At 40.9% G+C, this 25,829-nt stretch overlaps 1 protein-coding gene across 1 annotated transcript in view; it reads right to left on the reverse strand.

Annotated features, from left to right (window-relative positions):
• Window positions 1-25,829, reverse strand: part of LOC124606137 (carcinine transporter-like) — a 146,672-nt gene that overhangs the window by 87,851 nt on the left and 32,992 nt on the right. Inside the window, exon 4 of the mRNA XM_047138102.1 lies at window positions 8,758-8,915. Coding sequence (XP_046994058.1) covers window positions 8,758-8,915 — 158 coding nt within the window. The remainder of the gene's footprint in view (window positions 1-8,757; window positions 8,916-25,829) is intronic.

Raw genomic sequence — 25,829 nt, forward strand, 5'->3', positions numbered from 1 at the left:
TTTGGTTTAAAATAAAAGCAGCTGATGGTCAAACATGCATTTTATACATGCTCTGGCTAAGACTGACGCTTACAACGTCTTGAGGACATTGCACAGATGCCTCTCGTGGTCAGATAAGACAGCGCAATCTGCAGCCATGACTAGCATCTGGATTTATGTTTAACCACGCATTTCTCGCGGTACTTCTATGTTTTTGCCCAATCCCTGCAAGTATTCTGATTAGTGCTTACTGATCTAAATAATAAGAGGAAGGCTTCGGAATCTCTCGGATATACTTTTAATGGAGGGACAAGCAGGTTTCCGAAAAGGAATATCACGCACAGCGGGTGTTTTCCCAGTGAAAGAGATAATACAACAAACGAGAATTTAATTTGGAAACTCCCATAGCACTTAAGGAACATGAAAACTCATTTCACAGAATTCACAGATATAAGGTATCGGTAAGAATGGAAAAAAGAATTCCAAAACATGTGATCCCAGTAGCAAAAAACCTGTACATGAACACCAGAACTATAATTGGCTCGGCTAAAGATTTATCGCCTGAAATACTAATAAATCAAAAAGAAGAGCAAGGGTGTACCTCTATGTCGGTGATTGCTGCGCAAACACCGTTTCCACACGTACGCGTACACCACAACTACTCTACCACACAAAAATTTGGGGTTACGCTCGTCTCGTATGAGACAGTCTCAGGTGTGTCCACTGGGGGTAGAACCGCACAATAACCCTTGGTTCCGTGTGGGGCGGCGGTGGGGTGGGTGGACTCCTGTGGCCTGTTGTGTGGTTGTGAACAACTGAGGGGTACCGCGGGACGAAGCCTCTCCGTCGTTTCTAGGTCCCTGGTTTAATACAATAAAAGGCTGTACCTAATCATGAACATTATCAGTATCTACAGGCTGTTACAAAAAGGTACGGCCAAACTTTCAGGAAACATTCCTCACACACAAAGAAAGAAAATATGTTATGTGGACATGTGTCCGGAAACGCTTACTTCCCATGTTAGAGCTCATTTTATTACTTCTCTTCAAATCACATTAATCGTGGAATGGAAACACACAGCAACAGAACGTACCAGCGTGACTTCAAACACTTTGTAACAGGAAATGTTCAAAACGTCCCCCGTTAGCGAGGATACATCCATCCACCCTCCGTCGCATGGAGTCCCTGATGCGCTGATGCAGCCCTGGAGAATGGCGTATTGTATCACAGCCGTCCACAATACGAGCACGAAGAGTCTCTACATTTGGTACCGGGGATGCGTAGACAAGAGCTTTCAAATGCCCCCATAAATGAAAGTCAAGAGGGTTGACGTCAGGAGAGCGCGGAGACCATGGAACTGGTCCGCCTCTACCAATCCACCGGTCACCGAATCTGTTGTTGAGAAGCGTACGAACACTTGGACTGAAATGTGCAGGAGCTCCATCGTGCATGAACCACATGTTGTGTCGTACTTGTAAAGGCACATGTTCTAGCAGCACAGGTAGAGTATCCCGTATGAAATCATGATAACGTGCTCCATTGAGCGTAGGTGGAAGAACATGGGGCCCAATCAAGACATCACCAAAAATGCCTGTCCAAACGCTCACAGAAAATCTGTGTTGATGACGTGATTGCACAGTTGCGTGCGGATTCTCGTCAGCCCACACATGTTGATTGTGAAAATTTACAATTTGATCACGTTGGAATGTAGCCTCATCCGAAAAGAGAACATTTGCAGTGAAATGAGGATTGACACATTGTTGGATGAACCATTCGCAGAAGTGTACCCATGGAGACCAATCAGCTGCTGATAGTGCCTGCACACGCTGTACATGGTACGGAAACAACTGGTTCTTCCGTAGCACTCTCCATACAGTGACGTGGTCAACGTTACCTTGTACAGCAGCAACTTCTCTGACTCTGACATTAGGGTTAACGTCAACTGCACGAAGAATTGCCTCGTCCATTGCACGTCTCCTCGTCGTTCTAGGTCTTCCCCAGTCGCAAGTCATAGGCTGGAATGTTCCGTGCTCCCTAAGACGCCGATCAATTGCTTCGAACGTCTTCCTGTCGCGACACCTTCGTTCTGGAAATCGGTCTCGATACGAACGTATCGCGCCACGGCTATTGCCCCGTGCTAATCCATACATCGAATCGGCATCTGCCAACTCCGCATTTGTAAACATTGCACTGACTGCAAAACCACGTTCGCGATGAACACTAACCTGTTGATGCTACGTACTGATGTGCTTGGTGCTAGTACCGTAGAGAAATGAGTCGCATGTCAACACAAGCACCGAAGTCAACATTAGCTTCCTTCAACTGGGCCAACTGGCGGTGAATCGAGGAAGTACAGTACATACTGACGAAACTAAAATGAGCTCTAACATGGAAATTAAGCGTTTCCGGACACATGTCCACATAACATCTTTTCTTTATTTGTGTGTGAGGAATGTTTCCTGGAAGTTTGGCCCTACCTTTTTGTAACACCCTGTATATAGATGACATGATCGGAGGACACCACCACGCACAAATATTGCGAGGAAGAAACACAACAGTACCATTTTGTTTGCGGATGACCATGTTATCATACAAGACAACAACGATAAACTGCAAATGACACTATGTAAACTAAATGAAATGATCGCAAGCTATAGTTTGACTGAATCTATGAGTAAAACTAAAACATGGTCTTTTTAGGTAGGTATTCACTCAGCACGAACAAAAAAGTCGTCGATTATAAACCAATAGAAAAGGTATCCCATTTACGTTATTTACGATGTGACATATCATGCGACTAAGACGTGGATGTAAATAAAAAATATATGTGGCAAAATAAGGTGAACACTTAATGATAAAACAACGAAAGAAGCGCAACTGAAATTTTACGAAGTCATGTCAGCCCTCACTTTATTATACCGTTCGGATACCTAGACGGTGAAAAACAAAGTTTTACAACTCAAATTATTATAAATTAGATTTGTAAAATCTATGAAAGGCTGGACTAAGAAAGACAGAATTAGAAGCGAAGGAATAAAGGTAAAGTTAGCGAAGAAACCAAAAACCCGAAAGAGAATCCAACACAAAGAAAAATGGAGAGACCATGTACATGGTATGCCATCACAAGGACTTCTTAAGCTAGCAACGGAATACAAGCTGTGCGGCAAGAGAAGTGTGGGAAGACCACGGATGAGTTATTGACACCGGAACAGGCCCTAGGACCAACCCTGGAACTGCAGAAGAAGAAGAAGAAGAAAATTGTGTGCTCCAACCGTACATCCCCGGAGATTTGTTATTCAGAATATGTCTGGTGCTCTTCTTTTTGCCATAAATATCCTCTTTGCCCCTGATAGTCTGCTTTTATGTCCTCGCTTTGTCCGATGTGCGTTATTATGCTCTAATGTAGCAGAAATTCTTAGCTTTTTCTACATTGTATCATCTATTTTGATGTTAAGTTCATCACTAATCTCTTTTCAGCTACTCATTATTTTCTTCTTTCTTCGGTTAAGTCTCCGTTTACATTCTGTACTGACTAGGTTGTTTATTCCATTCAACTCGTCCTGCAGTTTTTCTTCGCTTTCATCGAGGACAGTGATGACTTCAGCGAATCATATCATAGATGTACTTTCAACCCGAATTTTAATCTCGTTCCTGAACGTTTCTTTTCCCTCCCTCAATGATTCAACGATGCACTGACTTTTGTCTTAATGACACTAAATTATATAATTACACCACACAATTTTGAAAAGTTTTCGTGATTGTAAAATAGTCATCAAGCCGAAGATTGTTATAAACGCCACAGTGCTTTACTAGGCATAGTCCTTTTGGAGGTGGTATGCCGTTACCTTACTCCGACGTCTAAACTCGTAACTTACGCAACCAATCATAGGGGTACCTACAGTTTACCGTGAATTCCGAACCACGGTGCAACTCTGCGTTTTACACATAAGCAAACATTGCCAGAGGTGAAAGAAGTGATAAGTGAAAGATAAAAATCCTTGGACAGAAGGACCTTTGTATTTGTAGTGTGACACTTATTTTTACCACTTTTCTTTTTTTAATTATTTACGATGAAGTTTGTGTTTTACAGTTGCCTAGATTCTACATTACAGACCACAATCTCGTAAAGAAGTACATGTTACCAAAGTCTCATAAATAATCACCAGCTCAACATCCGTCTACAGTCAAGCACATAATTTATCGTATTACCACTGAATAATATGAAGAATTCTCCCAATTAACGAAGCTTCTACTAGTTTTTCCGTAAGCCATCAGCACTGCAGAAAGTTCTCCATCTTCGTAATGCCTTCACTATCCATTTCATCTTCGTCAGTGGGGCTTCAGTGCATGGTCACAGAACCATCGAGCCTCATTGTATATTGTATCTAACTATTATAGATAGGTAGATATTATAGACAGATATTATGATAATCTATCCTAACCTGAGCTTGTAAAACTGTGTTAGTATCTTTGTTCTTAAATGTCTGAATATTACATTACTGTCTAATGATTAATGACGGGAATACTATGCAAAAATAAGTTTCCTCGCTGTATTCCAAACTCTGCCTCCCTTACCGTTTTTTCCCTCTGTAGCTCCCTCTAGTACCGTGGAAATTATTACCTGATGTCTTAACAGATGTCCTAGCAATTTGTCCCTTCCTCTTGTCATGAAATATAGCTGTACGAAACACAGTTAAAAGATCTTCAAGGATTGAAGAAATTGATCTAATTTAACAGCAGCCAGGCAATGAAACAACAAAGTTCAGTGGAAGAGGGAGGAAGAAATATGGTCCACAGGATTCATCCAGAAATGAGGATGAGAGGGCAATGGAAGCCACTACGTTAAAAACATATAAAGTGCTTCCACAGGTGAAGTGACCTGTAATTGAACAAGCGTCATGATGATCTCTCCATTGGCAAAAGATTCCGGATTAGTCCTCAATTCGGATCTCTGAGAAATGACTGCAAACAGTGAGGCGACCATACGAAAAAGACTGAACAGCCAACAAAAGGATAACGTTCTACGAGTCGGAGCATAGACTGTAAGATAATTGAAGGATAGTTATAGCGAATACTCAGTTCAAGAATCATTAGAGAAGGAGGTACACTCAGAAAAGGTCGGACGCATATAAGAAGATTGCAGTGTAATTACATCATGATCAGGACGAGGTTTCGGAATCAGATACTGGATTGTAAGACTTGCCCAGGAGCAGATATAAACTCAGATCACAATGTAGTAATTCTGCGGAGAACCTACTAATTCTTCATCTTAGCGAGCCACCTAATTTTTTTCTGTAGTACCGCATCTCAAATGCTTCGATTCTTTCTGTTGCAGTTTTCCCACAATCCATGTTTCACCATCAGACACTGCTGTCTTTCAAACGTACGTTCTCTGAGATTCCTTCTTCATATTGAGGCCTATCTTTGATGCTAGCAAACTTCTCTTGGCCAGGAGTGCCTCTTTTTTTTTCAATTCTAGACTGATTTTTATGTCTTTCTTCTCCGTCCATCATGGTTGGTTGGTTGATTGGGGGGGGGGGGGGCTCCAACAGCGAGATCATCGGTCCCATCAGATTAGGGAAGGATGGGGAAGAAAGTCAGTCGTATCCTTTCGAAGGAACCATCCTGGCATTTGCCTGAAGTGATTTAGGGAAATCACGGAAATCCTAAATCAGGATGGCCGGACGAGGGTTTGGACCGTCGTCCTCCCGACTGCGAATACAGTGTGCTAACCACTGCGCCAACCCCCTCGGCCGTCCATTTTGCTGCCTAGGTAGCAGAATTTCTTAATTCCGTGATCCCCAATTCTAATGTTAGGTTTCTCGCTGTATCCTTTTTTGGTACTTCTCATTACTTTCATCTTCCTTCGATTAACTCTCGACGCATATTCTGTACCCATTAGCCTATTCATACCGTTCAACACATCCTGTAATTCTTCTTCGCTTTCAACGGATAGTGACTTCACCAACGAAACTTCAGCATTAATGTCCTTTCACCCTGAATTTTAATCCCTAACTTGAACCATTCTTTCATTTCCGTCATTGCTCCTTCGATGTAGGGGCGAAAGACCATGTCTCTGTCTTACACCCTTTGTAATTCGAGAACATCGTTCTTGGTCTTCCAGTCTTATTGTTCCCTTTTGATTCTTGTACCCATTGAGTATTACCCGTCCTCCCCTATGGGCTACCTCAATTTTCTCAGAATTTCAAACGTATTGAAGCATATTACATTGTCGAACGCTTTCTGCGGGTTGACAAGTCCTATGAAATTGTATGGATTTTTCTTCATTCTAGCTCTCATTATCAACCGCGACATCAGAAATGCCTCTCCGGTGTCTTTACCTTTCCTCAAGCCAAACTGATCGTCGTCTAACAGATTTTATTTCCCATTCTCCCATTCTCAGCCATACTAGTGCATGAGCTGTGAGCGAATTGTGCGATGATTCTAGGCGCTTCAGTCCGGAAGCGCGCAGCTGCTACGGTCGCACGTTCGAACCCTGCCTCGGGCATGGATGTGTGTGATGTCCTTAGGTTAGTTAGGTTTAAGTAGTTCTAAGTTCTAGGGGACTGATGACCTCAGATGTTAAGTCCCATAGTGCTTAGAGCCGTTTGAACCATTTTTTTGCGATGTTTCTCGCACTTGTCGGTTCTTGCTATCTTTGGAACTGTGTGGACAACGTTTTCGGAAAGGTCTGAGGGTGTATCGCAAGTCTCATACATTCTACACGCCAACGTAATTAGTTGCTTTACTGCCATGTCCCCAAATTATTTTAGAAATTCCGACGGAATGTTATCCAATCCGTCTGCCTTTTCTGATCTTGAATCGTCCAAAACGCTTTTAAATTCTTGTTCTAATACTGGATCCTCTATCTCTTCGCTGTCGATTCCTGTTTCTTCTTCTTTCACGTAATCTGACAGGTCCTCCCCCTCACAGAGACCTTCAGCGTATTATTTCCACCCATCTTCTCTCTCCTCTGCATTTGACATTGGAATTCCCCGTGCACTCTTAACGTTATCGCCCTTACTTTTTATTTCACAGAAAGTTGTTTCAATTTTTCTATGTGCTGATTCAGTCTTTTCGACAATAATTTCTTTTAGTTTTCTTCACATTTTTCATGTAGGTATTTTGCCCAAGCTTCCCTCTACATTCGGTTTATGTTATTCCTAACTTGTACGTCTGTGTTGCTGAACTTCCCTGAACATTTTTGTACTTCATTCTTTCGTCGATCGACTAAAGTGATTCTTCTGTTACCGTGCTTTCTTCGCAGTTACCTTCCTTGTACCTACGTTTCGCTTTCCAGACTCTGTGATTGCCCTTGTTAGAGACGTCCATTCCTTTTCAATTGATCTGTCTACTGAGCTACTCCTTATCGCAGTATCTGTAGCCTCAGAGAACTTCAAGCGTGTCTCTTCGCTCCTTAGTACTTCCGTATCCCATTTCTTTGCGCAATGACTCGTCCTGATTAGTCTCTTAAACCTCAGCCTACTCTTAAACATCACTATATAGTGATCTGAGTCTATAGTATATCTGCTCCTGGGCAAGTCTTAGAATCCAGTATCTGATTGCGGAATCTCGGCCTGATCATGATGTAATTACACTACAGTCTTCTTATATGCGTCCGACCTTTTCCCAGTATACCTCCTTCTCTTATGATTCTTGACTGAGTATTCGCTATAACTATCCTTCGACTGTCTGATATTCTGTGCTCCGACTCGTAGAACGTTATCCTTTCGTTGGCTGTTCAACCTTTTTCGTATGGTCGCCTCACTGTTTGCAGTCATTTCCTAGAGATCCGAATTGAGGACTAATCCGGAATTTTTGCCAATGGAGAGATCATCATGACGTTTGTTCAGTTACAGGTCATCTGTGGATGCACTACTTTCTCCACCACTTGCAACATATTCACCAGAATCTTCAAACACATCTTGATCAGAACTTGAAACTTCGTCTGGCAGTAATGATGAACATGCATTTCCTTCTGTACTGCTACTGTGATGACTTTAAAGAAAATAAAAATGAAATAAATTTAATAGGTGGTTGATAATATTTTAGATTGGTATTAAGTAGAGATACCAGTTCATTTATGGTTTTGTGTTGGAAAAATTAGGGATAAATGCCCCTGATACCAGTTTATTTTAGTAACCTTACCTCCAAGGCAAAGTGACGACGTCTGCGGTGATATTTCAGGATCAGTTTGTTCCTCAAGCTCTTCCTTACTGCCTCTGTGAAACATGATGTTTGTGCGCACCAAGACTCTCTAGACTCCTCACTAACGATGCGCCGAATGGTTAGGGGAATTGTTAAAGGAACAACTCTTATTATTGTGTATTCCCGCCAGATTTAAGTCCAATGTCACAGCACTGTTTCAATTGTTGAAACCATCTGTCAGCAAAAAAGGCCAATGTCGACATTGGCCCTTCTTACAACAAATGTAAAATAAGAGGGAGGGCCAATGTCAAGATTGGCCCTTTTATGCTGATTGGAAACTTGATAAAACAGTTTCGGGCTTACATCTTAAAACCTCCTCTCATCCTATATGGCCGTTTTAACATTATGAAGAGCACCTGAAACTTTATGGGGAACCCAATAAAACCAGTTTTGACAAATATTGACATTGGCCCTTTTAGAACCGTGCCACAGAATTATTGTGGTTGTTCAAAAATTGTCTTTGAAAACATTTTTAGATAATATTTAGTGATTGTTAGATGGTAGTGTTGATAATAAACGGTATCGTTGCTTTACATATGTCTGCTTTTTTATTACTCCAGCTTAACTCACCTGTCGCCATGGTTGCTTCTAACATGGGCAAGTGCGTGCCTTCAGAGGCTGCTGACAGAGCAATGTAGAGAGGGAAGACGGACACTGAAGAGGGGAGCAGTGTCTGGGACAGCGCCGTGGCACTCAGGCCTAGCAGAAACTGCTTCTTTCGTCCAAATCTGTGACAGGCAAACACATTTGATGGAAACACCGAACACTAAAATGATCACAAATTTCTTATCACTCCATTGATAATGACATACAACATGAAAATACTTATTTACAACAACATCGTGACACGAAAATATCATGTCACTATTTCTATGCCAATCATTTCTAATCGCTTTCAGGTTATGTGTGAAATAATAATGTCATTCTCTGACATAATATAGTTTTTTGTGATCTTCTAACTTTTAGCGATAGCTTTAAAGAAGCTCAAGGTTCGTAGAACTGGCTCGTAAATAAATCATTACCGTATTGTGTAGTGAGCTGTAATCTCAGTGTTCCGACGTGTCGTCAGAGAAGGTTCTAGCTAGGTACAGGGTTAGCCGTTACTGACGATTGATGATGGCTTCCTCATACATGCAGTGTCTGGCGTTTCTGAAAAGTTCTGTTCAATAAAACTTGTCGTTTAATAGCAGACAGCCTATGAATGTGTGTTCACCGGATAGACTGAAATATCACGAAGTAATAAAAGAATCATGTCTCTAGCTTAAGACTAACATTCGAACGCAAGTCGCCGGTTACTACAGTTTCATCCCCTGTCAGTGCCATATTCCATATTAAAAATGTGTGAAATCTTATGGGACTTAACGGCTAAGATTATCAGTCCCTAAGCTTAAACACTACTTAACCTAAATTATTCTAAGGACAAACACACTCACCCATGCCGGAGGGAGGACTCGAACCTCCGCGGGGACCAGCCACCCAGTCCATGACTGCAGCGCCTAAGACCACTCGGCTAATCCCGCGCGGCTATTCCATATTAACTGGAAAATGTCTTGCGCCAAAGGAATGCAGATTGATGGCAGAAGTAAACAGTTATCCACGTCGACAACACCACGATTCTTTCGGTAGGATGCGGTACACACATTTTAATTCGTTATGTAATATTTTCTAGCAAAATATCTTTAATACGGACAGCTCTTTCTCAATCAAGTATTCCCAACAATCTTCCTCAGTGCCAAATTCTTGCAAGACAGAAGAAATAGATATTAAGATAAATTGGCTTTGCCTCATAAATAACAGAAATTTCAAGTCTCAGCTTGCATAAATTTTACTTAAGTTCTCAAACGAAACTGTTGTCAAATGTATCCTACATTTACAATATGTAGCGTATAATCGTCCGGTGACCTGCCTTGTGAACTGATAGTGCTTCACTACCGTATCCGAAGAATACTGCACATTCGGAAACAACAGCAGCGGCATCTCATGCTGTATAAATGTGTAGGCATTCTTAGGAATAGAATGTTGAATGAGAAACTAAGCTGTTTCTAATAGCAAACTGATGAAGTTATTCGTATGTGTTACATGAGGGAAAGTCAACGAGAACTGTTAGGCTAGGCGCAAATTGAGACGCGTATAGCGCGTGTGGCGCGACGCAGCGCAGCGCAGCGCGCGTTTTTGTAACATCACAGGTTCAAATGGGACCGCGCAAATTGCGACGCGACGCGACTGGGACGCGACACGCGCCTGCGCCAGGTCGCGCGGCGTTGTGGTTGAGGCACAGTTTCTCGCGCCGCGCGTCGCGCGTTCCTCGCTAGCACCGTGGGAAATTTAAGGTGGGGAGCAGAACAGCAGCCCGGCCATATGCTCACATCGGAACGGCGCATATGAGCAGTGGTAGTATTGCCCATACGATAAATTTTGCCTTACTGTGTACTAAATTTTATTGCCTTTGGGTAGTGTTTCGTTCTTCCCCATTTAAACGCTCCAGTTTTCTTCGTTAGTACTTTATACTTTTCTGTTATTTATATGTGTATAGTTTTGTTTTTCTTCTGTCGAGAAAAATTCATACTTCAGTAACTGATGAGCCATTGGCCGCTGGAATTGTATCATATGCCTCCGCGATGTTTTCAGATCGCAAGAAGAGACAGTGGGTAGTGAATAAGGAAGCAAGGAATATTATAAAATCATGTGATTAAGAATCAAGGCAGGAAAGTAAAACAAGGTTATCTTCTCGCTGCCTAATATGCTGACGTATCTGTACGATCTGTTACAAAAATTTAGAAAGGGATAATCTCCTCAGTTGTGATCCCTTTGTGCTCCTGGTGTCCAAGAAATATAGAAGTCTCACTGTGATTACTCTGATATGGATGTAATAATGTAATACGACACACTGTATTACATGCATGTGAACATCACATTTCCACTGCAAGCTAGAAACAGTCGAAAAGCACTCACAAATGACAATGTTTTAATTGGTTCGCCGTGATGAGAAAAAGCATTTCAATTGTTGCATGCACATTATCAGCATTAATAAACTAATTATACAACAAGCTACAGAAATGAAGAAAATGGTCGGTATTATTACGAAAGTAGGAATACGCTAAAAGAATGTTACGATTAGATATATTTAATTTGTTGAAATGAACAGCTGACAAAGGCAGATCCACTTTCATGACAATGTTTTTCGAACTCCAACTCGCGCGCATTATCCTCCGCTGCTGACAATACACTGACCATTGTGTTGTGCGACAGATCAGTTGTATTTTTTTCTAAATAACAACTATTTTATACGCCGTAGGTGAGTAACCAGTATCTGGCATGTGCGTATCATTCCGCCTGAAGGAACGCTCGTTATTATTTTAACACTGCTCAGATCAAGAGAAGGAATAAAATCCTTTGGTAAGTTTCCATTCCAGTCGCTCAGGGTTATGGGGATTCCATCAAAATTCCAACAGAATTGGCAATCTATTTTTGTGTGAGTTGTTAACCTTTTCTCATTCGAAGAAGCATCACCGTTTGTGAGTAACGGCCACATTTCTCTTGGTGACTGGTTTAATTGTACTTCCTTTGTCACAGTGTAATTTGTCAAACTCATCTCACAGCAGCTATTGAGACAGAATTCCGAAATGGAGTGCCTCATTAAACAAGTAACTGGCAATCACAGTGCTCCAAAGCTTACGAAAAACTTCATAGTGTCGGTTTGCAGTAACATACAAGAAGAGATTTCATATTTATTTTCATTCTAGGAAGCTCTTGTTTCGCTAGCTGTCGATAACTCTTAAAAAATTACAGTCACTGGAGTGAAATAAACAAAAAGGGGAGTATAAGTACTGATATATTGCCATAGATAAGAAAGTTCCGCGTGTGAAAGAACTGGCAAAACACTCTCCTCCTTGTGTGCTATCATTCGCCAAACTTTCGTTTCGATGTCTCGAGCGGTTTAGGAGATACGAGAGATGTTGCGAGTATTTCACTCTCGCGGGCGTGAGATCGGAAGTGAGCGCGCTACATGGGATCCATTTTCTCGAGATCGGAGGCAGATATAGACCTCCTCCCAAGTCTAAACAAAAATTCAGGATGTTAGCTAAATTTCATACGCAGCAACATATGGTGTAATGCGCATCAAACGCAAAATCATAGCGACCCCTAATTTTCGTTTCCAACTTTTTGAGTTTTGCGTAGTGGCTTACTAAAATGTGTACATCACAATAAGATTGATCATTAGCGAGGTGATGGGCACTTCGCCGTGAAGCTGACATATAACGCTATAAGTAAGGCAAAAATCATATATTTTCCGTGAATAGTTTCTGTAAAATCGTTTGAGAAAGATAACAGGTTGCGCTCGCTTCCGTTCAGTCAGCGCACAGCGTCGCCAGTCGGCGCGTGCGAAGTATGGTGTACACGTCGCAATATGCGCTGGACCCGCGTGACCCGTGCGGCACGTGCGTGTCGCGCTGTAGTGTCGTGCCACGTCACACGTGCTATACTCGTCTCAATTTGCGCCTGGCCTAAAAGTTCGCAGTTTTTCCCCACGAGTTGACAAAAAAACACAGTGAAAACGTGAGGGAATAGATGAAGTGATTAAATGTATAAAGATAGTTGAAGATGTTGTAACAAACCATTTGATCTCCTTAAGGCCAGCCTTAATGTTGAAAGAAATTTAAACTGGTCCACTTTCTCGAAAATCTTGAGAGAAATGAATATATTTAGAAATGTCTCATAGTCATCATCGGCTTCCAATTTGTCTACCAATATACCAGATATTAAAACTTGGATAAAGAATGTAGCCTTGTGGGAATTTCATTATGAGATGATAAACTGTACTTTCTCCTGTTCATTATTGTTCAGGTGATAACTGCCGAAGATAGTAATGATTCTAGCAACAAACTAACAGCCGCGCAGGATCAGCCGAGCGGCCTAGGGTGCTGCTGTCATAGACTGTGCGGCTGGTTCCGGTGGAGGTTCGAGTCCTCCCTCGGGCATGATTGTGTGTGCTTGTCCTTCGGATAATTTCGGTTAAGTAGTGTGTAAGCTTAGGGACTGATTACCTTAGCAGTTAAGTCCCATAAGATTTCACACACATTTGAACATTTTTTGAACAAACTAATCAATGAAAATATGTCCAGTGTTTTTCTGATACATTAACAATTCCAGTAATTTTCTGTAAGGGATAAAAATAACAGACTAGCACAACATGAAAACTCGTAACGTAAAGGTGGACTAGAAGAGATAGGAAATCCAGTACCATACAAACATGAACTGGTGACGGAAAAAAAATGGAAATGAGCGTGTGGTATTTTCTGCTGGGAGGCCCCATCTGGGGAAGTTCGTCCACCGTGTGCAAGTCTTATTTCAGTTGACGCCACATTGGATGACTTACGTGCCGGTGATGAGGATGAAATGATTATGAGAACAACACAACACCCGGTCCAGGAGCGGAGAAAATCTCCAACCCGGCCGGGAATAGAACCCGGGCACGCTGCATGAGAGGCAAGCACGTACGTAAGCACTCAGCCAAGCAGGCAGACGGTAATGTGAAATCAGCGATATATGATCTGCATGTAGCATCTATCCTGCTCGCTAGATCTGGCACCACTCGACTTCCCTCTACTCCCTCATCCGAACAACCATGTAATCTAAAACGTTTTCAATTTAATGTGAAATTCTGACCATTGTTTATGGGTCTTAATAGTCCCTCGGATATCATACTGAAGGAATCGAATGTACTCACTGAAAAGAAAAGTTATACACACTGGACTCATCTAAAAGAATACCAAATTAAAAATAAAAGAAAAAATTTTCGACCTGAAAACCACGGTCATTTTCTGCGTGACAGAAATTTTCACTTTTCTTAGAAGACACTGCATCGGCATGAGCAACAAATGTTCTCCTCCTGTTTAGACTCATGTGTTTATATGGCCATATAAAAGCCAGAATCAAGTACTGTGAAGTAATAAGTATGAAAACAAGATCCTGAGTGTCGTCTTCTAATTGACCAGTAAATCTACATTAAATGTGGGCCACCCGAGCGTACAGGGTATCAGATGAATCATTTTGCCCCTTTGTTTATTTTCCTTGGTAACAGCTGTGATTGTATGTCGTCAAATGAGCAACGTAAGTAACAAAACTATGCACCTGACCCCATTTTACTTGATAAAGAGATGTTAGACTTCTTGTTAGACATACGTTCACTGATAAATTGTTTTCTGCAATGGTTTTATTGTTTCACCTTCCACTAACGAATTCTAAATTTGTTTAGTAATCAAATTTGCTAAAACTGTCACGTCCTAACCACAATAAAATCCAGATCCGAAAGCAGGGTCGTCAATGATGAACAGCATTTAGCATTGTGGTATGTTTATTACGCACAGTCAGAATAGAACTACACACCTGCGTGCTGCAACCAACGACACTCATAGGAGACGGTTGAAGACTTAGCCCCATCCGATTTTGATTCGTTTCCAAAACTTAAAGAAGACCTTCGAGAATGTCACTTTGATAGCGATGAAGCAGTGCAAGTAGAGGTGAGTTGAACATTCTACAAAACCTAAAACTCCTCCCAAACAGGCCAGGAAGGTCCAACGGTACCGACTGACAGCCGTGTCGTCCTCAGCCGATAGGGGTCACTGGATGCGGATATGGAGGGGCATGTGGTCAGCACACCGCTCTCCCGGCCGTATGTCAGTTTCCGAGACCGGCGCCGCTACTTCTCAGTGAAGTAGCTCCTCAGTTTGCCTCACAAGGGCTGAATGCACTCCGCTTCCCAACAGCACTCGGCAGACCGGATGGTCACCCATCCAAGTGCTAGCCCAGCCCGGCAGCGTTTAACAGGCAGTATCAACATACCGTCTCCTGTTTGGAGAAATTTTTGCGTCGCTGGGATGACTGGGTTGAGAAATAAATATGTAGACATGAAGAATAGAGATGTATAATGCTAAAACGTTTGCTTTAATTAAGAAAACTTTAAGAGTTTTCGTACAATATTTTAGAGGCATTATTTTTCAGCACGCTCTCACAAAGAAGTTACAAACACCAGAATTTCGAGCACTAAATAACTAATAAGGGCTTGTGGTTGACTTCGAACTGGAACCCCCCAGCTTGTCAGCGAGTGATGTTAACTACTACACCACAACGGATTCAGCCAAATTTTTCTAGATGTACGTTATTTATTACATCTGATGAAGAAAGAGCATCTTGTTGTTTCAGAATATCTCATTCGAATCTATGACAGCACCCTGGACCTGGGTCTTGTGAGTGATTCTCTTTTGACAGCGCTGGAGGGTCCACAGATTCTGGTCGTGCTGTCACATCCTTTTCACTATGGTGAGCGTCGAAGATAGTCCCACCAGTCGAAGGCTTGTGATGCATAACAAGAAGCCTCAGAACTATAGTATGACTTCATCGGAGGACGTCTCGGAACTGTATCATGGCTTCATCGGAGAAGGTCCCTGCACTTTTGTCTTCTTGCTGAAGGGCCTTAATTCTCGATTTTATATCGATGCGATACAGCCAAAAGAAGCATATTAGTCCCACTTTCGATAAAGAAGCACAAATTAGTGCCAAATCTACTGTGGTATATCTCATTGGGTAATGAATAGCGTTCTACGCTCTCGGCCATTCTCCTGGGCAACCAGCGTCCGTCTGCAGGTCGTCTGTACTTCTTCTTCAGACCCATTGATGAGTGTTTCATGTAGTCATCCTGAGTACCTTCTAATTGAAAAAAGAACAGTGTACCCATTATTGTTCCGAACTCGTGATCATGGAGCAGAAACAACTGTTCGAAACCTGTAGAGTCTATTTGTGCTGTGGTGCACGAGAATTTCGAGATGGGCAGTATTGTATCCGAATTTGTATATCAGTCTCTCTGTTCGACATCAGTGTATTTAAGCATTCTCCGAGGCCGTTCAAATGTGGGTAGTACACAATTATCCTGTGGGTGACGTCACAAAATGGAATTTCCTCTGATACTAGTCTCGACTGGAAAACCTAGCAACGATCAGAAATCATCACATGGCACGCTTTTTGCTTCAAAATGATATATTATACAATCAACCATTCAATTTCCAGATCTTTGGCAGTTGTTGCAGCTATGGTGACAGTGCAGCAAGTGAGGTATTCATGGCAGATTGTTATCCAAGGATTCCTGTTTGTCGACTTTGGGAAACCCCACGAAAAATCGATTCAGCGGAATGGCAGTGCAGCAGGTGTAAGTACGAGATGCCCTGGAGGTAACTGTGACATGTGCTTCCATCGTTGGCATTCATCACAATGGCTCACATAGTGTCTAATAGATCAGTATCCACCTGGCTGGCGATTTAAGTCCAGCGTCTTCACGAATACCAGGTAACTAACGTTGGAGTTTCTAAACAAACTTGAATAGCTGACTGTAGATGAGCTGAGATGATGGGCAACCTTTTATGCCTCAGTGTACACAGTTCCTCTTGCACAATGTTCTATTTAATAACTAGAATTCTTCTTACCTTGGTTCTTCCTTCTTCAAGTCTTCTATAGTTTTCAGATTTTTTGGATCGTCCCTCTGTTCACCGGAAATGTCATTTAATGCAGCGGTGACTGAGATTTCGACGCGCTTTTAGGTTCCACTAAAGGATTAGTTGAATGTCCCTTGTTGTATACCCACAGTGACTTCGTACTCCTGGAGCCTCATTGCCCAAATTGGCAGTCGACTGATGGATCCTTCAGCCTAGTCGGCCAGCGTAGAGCTGGTCCATCATAGTACTGAATGTTTTGTCAAATATATACGGCTGGAAAATTTGATGACACAAATTACTGCAAGGCAGTCTTTATCTGTTATAGAGAAATTCATCTCCAACTTGAAGAGTCCTCTGAAAGCATAAGCTATCATCTTTTCAGCGCCTCCCTGAATTTGTACCAGAACCGCACCAGTATCGTAACCACTAGCATCGGTGCGTTCTGTCTCAGAATTCTTGTCATATAGTGCTAGGACTGGAGAAGATGGTAGCCCCTCCCAGTCAATGAGGAAAGATCTTTCTTGCATCTTGTTTCCAAAAAATTTGGCATCTCGCAGCAGTACCTTTTGCAAGGGATGTGTCTTTATACAGAAGTTCTTAATGAAATTCTGGTAGTATGTACACATTCCGACAAAACTTCTCATATCAGGAATGTGCTAAGGAGTCGGGGAACCTGCTCTTATTTTCTCTGGACTCTGGGCTCCATCGCCATTAACTAGGTGGCTGGAGTATTTTGTATTCCAAACAGCATAACTTCGAAAATATACAGGCTGTCAGGAGTCATGAAGACAGTCTTCTCCCAGACAGCCTCGAGATCAGTCTCAGCCATATTTGAGATATACTTTATTCGTTTCAAGCATTCCAGCGAGTCATCAGTGCACAGCAATGCATAGGCATCTCTTTTCACGATTTTGTTTCTACGTCGGTAGTTGACACAGGAACGCCACGTGGCAGTCTTCTTTTTCACAAGGACCACAGGAGAGGACCATAGACTCTCTGGAGGTACAGTAATGTCATCTTGCAGCATCTTTTCTACTGTTGTTGTTGTGGTCTTCAGTCCTGAGACTGGTTTGATGCATCTCTCCATGCTACTCTATCCTGTGCAAGCTTCTTCATCTCCCAGCACTTACTGCAACCTACATCCATCTGAATCTGCTTAGTGTATTGATCTCTTGGTCTCCCTCTACGATTTTTACCCTCCACGCTGCCCTCCAATGCTAAATTTGTGATCCCTTGATGCGTCAAAACATGTCCTACCAACCGATCCCTTCTTCTAGTCAAGTTGTGCCACAAACTCCTCTTCTCCCCAATCCTATTCAATACCTCCTCATTAGTTACATGATCTACCCACCTTATCTTCAGCATTCTTCTGTAGCACCACATTTCGAAAGCTTCTATTCTCTTCTTGTCCAAACTGGTTATCGTCCATGTTTCACTTCCATACATGGCTACACTCCATACAAATACTTTCAGAAACGGCTTCCTGACACTTAAATCTATACTGGATGTTAACAAATTTCTCTTCTTCAGAAACGATTTCCTTGCCATTGCCAGTCTACATTTTATATCCTCTCTACTTCGACCATCATCAGTTATTTTACTCCCTAAATAGCAAAACTCCTTTACTACTTTAAGTGTCTCATTTCCTAATCTAATCCCCTCAGCATCACCCGATTTAATTTGACTACATTCCATTATCCTCGTTTTGCTTTTGTTGATGTTCATCTTATATCCTCCTTTCAAGACACTGTCCATTCCGTTCAACTGCTCTTCCAAGTCCTTTGCTGTCTCTGACAGAATTACAATGTCATCGGCAAACCTCAAAGTTTTTACTTCTTCTCCATGAATTTTAATACCTAATCCGAATTTTTCTTTTGTTTCTTTTACTGCTTGCTCAATATACAGATTGAATAACATCGGGGAGAGGCTACAACCCTACTTTTCTACTAGGTTTCCTAATTACCCATTGCTTAGACAAAGACACCCTGTATGACTGCTAGCTAATTAGTGGATGATCCACAGTGCTGATACAGTGCTTTGCCATGGGCCATTTGGTCTGTCTTTTTTCCATTCCAGATTAGGAGGTATCCAGAAATTGGAGCAGAAAAGTTATCACTCACTGCGTTGCTCCTCAGTCATGCCAGATCTTATCGTCAGCTCGAAAGTAGCTCTCCCCCTTCCATTGTCTGTAGTATCTGAGAATGATTTTTCATCATTGGTGCTAAGCCCATTCAGTTTTTCCTATGAATATACCGTTAGGTACGATTTGTGGCTGCTCGTGACAGTCACTGGTCTAAAGTTCTCCTTCTTATCTGACCATAAAAACATTTTACTAAAACTTATTGCTAATAATATTAAACCTGTTTGTAAGCAGATTGAACAACTCAGAATATTTAATGACACAAGTGCTGCTGATTACAGGACCAAATTACAAGTGATAAAAGAACATGCAATGCTCTCTATGTTAATATTGATGATGCCATTAGCAGATTTATTATTATGATTTCTGGTACACTTGAACAACATTGTACCAAGGTAGCTATAAGACACTAATCTTCAACTATAAAGCCTTGACAGACATCTTTATGTGAACGGTTCAAACTTGAATTACACAAACTTAGATCTTTAGTCATGATTTACTATAATCATTCAAAGAACTATTATAAAGATAAAGTGAAGTACATGAAGTCATTATAGGGTAGGGATTAGAAGTGCTGAATGTCAAGCAAATGATGAATTTATTAGTAATGTCCATAATAAGTGTAAAGCTGCCTGGTAGATTGTGAAGGCTAAAATATGTAAAAGTAAGAACCATGGAAATCTTTCAAGTGGTGTCAGTATCACACCTGATAAATTTAATGTATTTCTTGTCAACATCTCAAATGTAGCTAGCTCAAGCTTAGATATCTCTCAAAAATGTCAAAATGAACTAAACTTTCAAGTTACAAATGTGTTCCTGAAACATCCACAAAATGTAACGAAAACTGATAAGTGGTCAACATTTAAGGTCCAAGAAATCAAGATATATATAGCAATTAAAAAACTTAAGCTTCTTAGGGATTATCCAATTATATCATTAAAAATATAGTGCACACTGACTAATTGGATGTTTGAAGAAGGTTCTTTCCACCCTGCATAAAAATAATTATGGTTTTGCCCTTACACAAGAAGGGTTATCTAATAATTTCCATTCCACATCCCTTGTTCTCGTACTGTTAAAAATAGCAAAATAATTCATACAGTTAGAAATTTGTATGTATTTGGCATGTCATGGATTTCTGTCATAATTCCAATATGGATTCAGGCTGGGTCTGTCTACGGTACAGACAGACAAAAGTATTGTATCATTTATTTTAAACTCATTTCAGCCAAATTATTTGCTTCTGTTACACTTGTGAACCTCAGTTAGGGTTTTGACCCAGTGAATCACAAAATCCTGTTTCAGAATCTGTGGCAGCATGACTTTAGATGCAAGGTAGGCTGCTTCCTCTCATGGAATCTTACTTGAATGATATAAAACAGATGGTGGACTTTAGCAGATTAAGATCAGGTGCATGAAGTATCGTGCAGGTCTTCCATAGGGATCTGTACCGGAACCTTTGTTGTTTAACATTTATATAAATGATATTGCAAATGTGGTAAAATGTAGATCAGTTCTTTGTGCAGATGATACTACTTTTATACTAACAGGGAAGGACTCTGATATATTAAAATTACAAAGTAAAGAACAGCTAATGATTGGTTTGAAATCAATGTGCTAAGATTCAAACCTGAGGAAACAATAAATCTTCCCTTTACTCTATGCAATATAGAAACAGATAACAAATCAGTAGAACTCCTTGGTATTCACCTTGACTAAAGATTAACTTCAGATACACATACGAATTTTATATAATACAAAGATAGCAAGAATCACTTAATCATTGGGGAAACTTAGAGCTTGTGTAAGTGGTAATACTTTACTTACTTCATATCGTGTCTTCTTCTGTACACACTTAACATATGGAGTGTTGCTGTGGGGTATCTCACCAAGAGCAAAGACAATCTTTATTTGGCAAAAAACGACCATTAGTGCACCTTACGAATTTCTGAGAGTAGGATTTATTGCAGAGTCCATTTTAAAAAACTGACAATACTGACCATCCCATCATTGTTAATATTCAGTTGTTTATTACATGTAAAAGAAAATCAACACAAAATGTATCCTACCACAATCAGCTCATCTACATGACACATGACACAAAGAAACTGTATATATGCCTGCAAGTATGCTTCAGAAGATAATTAACATCTACCAGTATACAAGGTAAGTTATTTAATTATTGCCTTCACAGGCATATGACGTTTAATTATCTGTGGTTAAAAATGTTACAAAGAAGTGGCTAACGGATAAAGCTTTTTATACGCTAGAAGTCTATTGTACATGCTATAAAGGAGACTATATTAACTGACTCTCTCATCTGTGGGGATGTTAAAGTCCTGTAGTTCTGATTTGCAGATATTTTAAGTAGCATTCTGCATTCGACATTCTTTGTATAAAATGTTCGTATATTTTCTATGTATTTGTTTTTAAGTACTCTATTTAATGTATTTCTGTATGATGGCATCAGCTGCATCGTAAAATGTTTGAAGACGAAATAAAATGATTTGATTTGACTTGACTTGAAGTCCTGCAGTCCCTACGAGCTCCACTGGCATATGGACTTCATGGGTGAATCTGAGTGGATTTTTGCAATCGACAAAAGCTTCACAGTTCAACTTAGCATCTAGACTGATAACTGGGACTCATCTCGACAAATGTCATGGGTGTAATGTCTTCACCGGCGAACAGCCATCCAGGACAATCTTTGTTATGTGATGTGTGCCTGTTTTAACAGCTTCTTCAAGCTATAGCCCTGATGATGCACGGTCTATGACTGCTTGTGAACCCTGCAAGACGTCCTGTCCGAGAATAACGTTATGACTACATTAAAAAGACACATTCAGCGAGATCGGTTCTTTTTTTAACAGTTATTCTTACAATACATGTTCTTGTAGGCAGGATGTGTTTCCTGTTAGCGTTTTTCAGCACACACAGTTTTCTATAACAAAATGTAGTCTTAATTAGGTGGCAATGATAAACTTTCGACATTGTGGGAAGGAAAGCCCTTGAGTCGACTAGCGCCCGGGCAGGTTGTCCATCGGTGATGACGTCAATGAGATTTCCTGAACTCATTGTTATTGTCTTCCACAGAGGGTTTACATCTGTTGTGGTCCCACCTTCGTAGATAGTGGCCTCAGTTTTCGTGAATTAAGCTGCTATGGGAGCATCTGGTACGTCACTGCGCATTACCTCTTGACTAATAACGTCGTCATTCTTGGCTTAGTTGATGTGTCAGTTCTGGCTGCCATAAACTGCCGTCTCTCTTCTTTTACTATCTGGCATACAAGAGAAACAAAGTCATGGTGGACCTGGGCCACCACAACTGCAATTTTTTTTCTTCTTTTTTTTTTTTTTTTGATTCACCAGTCTTCTGACTAGTTTGATGCCTATGGCCATGCATCCTCAATTATTTGCTGAATGTATTCCTATCTCTGTCTCCCACTACAGCTTTTGCCCTCTACAGTTCCCACTAGTACCACAGATTAATTTGATTTGATTAGATTTTATCAGGAAAGCAAAAACATTGGTCAAGCCCACTGCTGCCCACACCGAAACAGAGTGTATGGTGCGGTATCGTTCCCTGTATCTCTAGTAAAGCCAACCAATGCCCTTGAACAGTACAAGGAGATCCTTTACCAGTGCCTTACTAGACACAGATTTTTCAGATCTGGTTGATCCGAATATTTAATCTCCAATGCCTCGCGTTCGAAGATCAGGTGTGATGCGATTTCCTCACCCACAACACACGTCGTATATTTGTGGTCTTCTTCTGTTATCCCCATTGTATCTGAAATTCCCATGGTCCATCAATAGTCCTACTATGAGCATCATTTCTCTCCAGTTCAAGCCCAGGATTGAGAGGCTTCTCTTAGAACATGGCTTCAGCATCAGTACCTTGCTATGTTTTTGCTTTTGGACCTTAGCCCAACATTCTACAAGCTGTCTCCTTGTCCACTGTCGAAGTTTTATTTTGATCATCGCCTTGGTGATTGTCAGGACAGTTTCCGGTCCAATAAATGGTGTCATCGTGTAATGTCTCTTGCAGCGGTCTCTCCACGATATTTTCAGTACATATCTCGAAATATCTCTTCCTATCTTACCGATTCCTAAACTTTAATATACGATGATTATCAATGCAAAGTAATTTCAAGCCCTATTATTCCTTGGAGCGTCCATTTACTCCATGGAATAGCTTCTCTGCTATCTATGTTTTCTCTTATGAAAAGAATGAGGGAGATCTTGCCGATTAGCCGTGAAAGAAGGAGGATGTATATGTATGTATTGTTGAGCTAGTCGCCATCTTGATGAGATTCTGTATGAGAAGGAATTTAATACATGAACTAAACTAAAGTAAGTGTGTTCACGTATTATTTAACTGATTATTATTGACAGTTTCTGCTTACTACGCTGTGTTGCACGGGATCAGTGGGGAACGTCTGATTTTCACTGGACGAACCTGCCGTTTTGTATGCTCAAGATATCCAGTTCAAATAAATAGGCTAACACGGTCTTACCAGCAGATCTCCGGTCTTCCCCATGTGATCACCGAAAGTTAATAATTATTACAAATGTTTTCAGGAGATCGACTGACAATTTTCGTCGCACCGAGACTTCGAAATTGCTTCACTGCCTTATGGAATTTAAGTTAAGCTCAATTTAATCAGGATAGAACAGTTTTGAACTGTGTGAATGTGATAAGCCTCCTTTGTGAATGAAAATTCCCTTAATATACGCGTGTTTTTACTATCCTGATCAGTGAAGCTAAATCAGGCCGGTGTGAGAGAGGTTTAGATCCCACAAAAAAAAATATTAAAATCGCCCCTACCCTGTCCAACCCATCGGATTGTTCATTACCACTAGTACCACGGAAATCATTCCCGGATGTTTTAACACATGTCCTGCCATCCTGCCCCTTCTCCTAGTCAGTGTTTTCCACAAATCCTTTTCCTCTCCGATTCTGTGCAGAACCTCCTCATTACTTACCTTGTGAGTCTATCTAATTTTCAACATTTGTCTGTAGCACCACATCTCAAATGCTTAGATTCTCTTCTGTTCCACTCTTCCTGCAGTCCATGTTTCACTATTGTACAATGGTGCACTCCAGACGTACATCCTCAGAAATTTTTTCTTCAAATTAAGGCCCATGTGTGATACCAGCAGACTTCTTTTGGCCAGGCACACCTTTTTTTGCCAGTGCTAGTCTGTTTTTAATGTCCTCCTTGCTCCGTCTGTCATTGGTTATTTTGAAAGGTATGTGCTAAGGTTTGATCAGGGTAGCTTCAGGAAATAGTTGGTAGTTGCCAACCGCAAGGTGGAACGAGTATAATATCTTTGAGTAGGAGGTTCTTTGATGGTTAAGAGAGCTGGGCACGCGCAGTAAAAAACCGAGGGGTCGCAGGTAGGTGCCCAGAGAAAGCAGACGTGTGGTGACAGCTGTAAGGTAGGTCTCGCTCGCTGCCCTAGACCAAACCTTAGCACGTAAATGAGAGAAGATATATAATGATTTCAAATTGGTTTTGTTAGATAATATTCAGAGTTAGGGTTTGTATGTCCAAGGTTTGACACAGTAAGCGTTTGGTAAAATTTTTGTAAGAATGTTTCGTGCTACGGTAGGTTTTGTGTATGACTTAAAATTTTAGCAATATATATATTGAGATCAACATTGTGTTTCTAACAGCCTAAATCATAATCGAAATCCTTTGCTTAAATTAAATATGAAAATGAGTAGTAGAGTGAAGTTACCCACCAATGAAAGAACCAAGTAAACATCAGGGCCAAAAGTTAATTTTCCAGTACCATCTTAATGCCATTGCACAAATGGCATTACTCTCTTAAATTATATTGCTGAGTCAAATACATGTTGTATTTCTGCCAAAATGGAGGAGTGCAAGAAACAAGTTCACAGACGCAGTCAGATGCAGGTTTGCTGAATAATTAATTTAGAACAATCTTATCACTGATACTTTCAATTTTGCTGCTTAGGTAACAGATTTCCTAAACTACATCTACTTCTTGACCATCAATCCTGATGTTAAGTTTCTCGCTGTTCTAATTTCTGCTACTTCTGATTACTTTCGTCTTTCTTCGATTTACTCTCAATTCACATTCTGTACTCATTGGACTGTTCATTTCATTCAGCAGATCATGCAGTTCTTCTTCACTTTCACTCAGGATAGCAGCGTCATCAGTGAATCATGTCACTGACATCCTTTCACCCTGAATTTTAGTCCCACTCCTGAACCTTTCTTTTATTGCCATAATTGCTTCCTCGTTGTACAGACTCAACAGTAGAGACAAAAGACTACATCAATGTCTTAAACCCATTTTAATCTGAACACGTCATTTTTGGTCGTCGACTCTTATTATTGCCTCTTGGCTCTTGTCTATATTGTATATTACCCTTCTCTCCCTGTAGCATACCCCAGTTTTTTTCAGAATTCCGAACATCTTACAGAATTTTACATTGTTGTACGCTTTTTCCAGGTCTCCAGGTCGACGAATCCTATGAACTCGTCTTGCTTCCATTATCAACCACTACGTCATAATTGCCTCTCTGGTACCTTTACCTTTCCTAAAGCCAAAGTGATCGTCATCTAACACCGCCTCAGTTTTCTCTTCCATTCCTGTGTATATTATTCTTGTAAATAACTTGGCTGCAAGAGTTGTTAAGCTGATGATGCGATAATTCTCGCACTCGTCAGCTCTTGCAGTCTTCAGAGTTGTGTGGATGATATTTTTTTTTCCGAAAGTAAGGTGATTTGTTGCCACCCTACACACCAAGGTGAATAGAAACCAATCCGAGAGACCAGTAATACTTAATTCGTCCGACTCTTTTCTGCTGCATTTCCTCGATTTGCTGCTACTTTGTGATGAATTCCTTAGCTATTGCAACATCCTTTACCAGAAGAGCTTTATACGTATCTTCCGCAACTTGTTTCATCAAATATGAGGTTTTGTTGGAGCCTTTCATAGTCTGATTGACCATGTGGCACAGGGCCAAAGCATACCGTATA

The sequence above is a fragment of the Schistocerca americana genome, chromosome 3 (assembly GCF_021461395.2).
Source record: "Schistocerca americana isolate TAMUIC-IGC-003095 chromosome 3, iqSchAmer2.1, whole genome shotgun sequence".
NCBI classification, from domain to species: domain Eukaryota; kingdom Metazoa; phylum Arthropoda; class Insecta; order Orthoptera; family Acrididae; genus Schistocerca; species Schistocerca americana.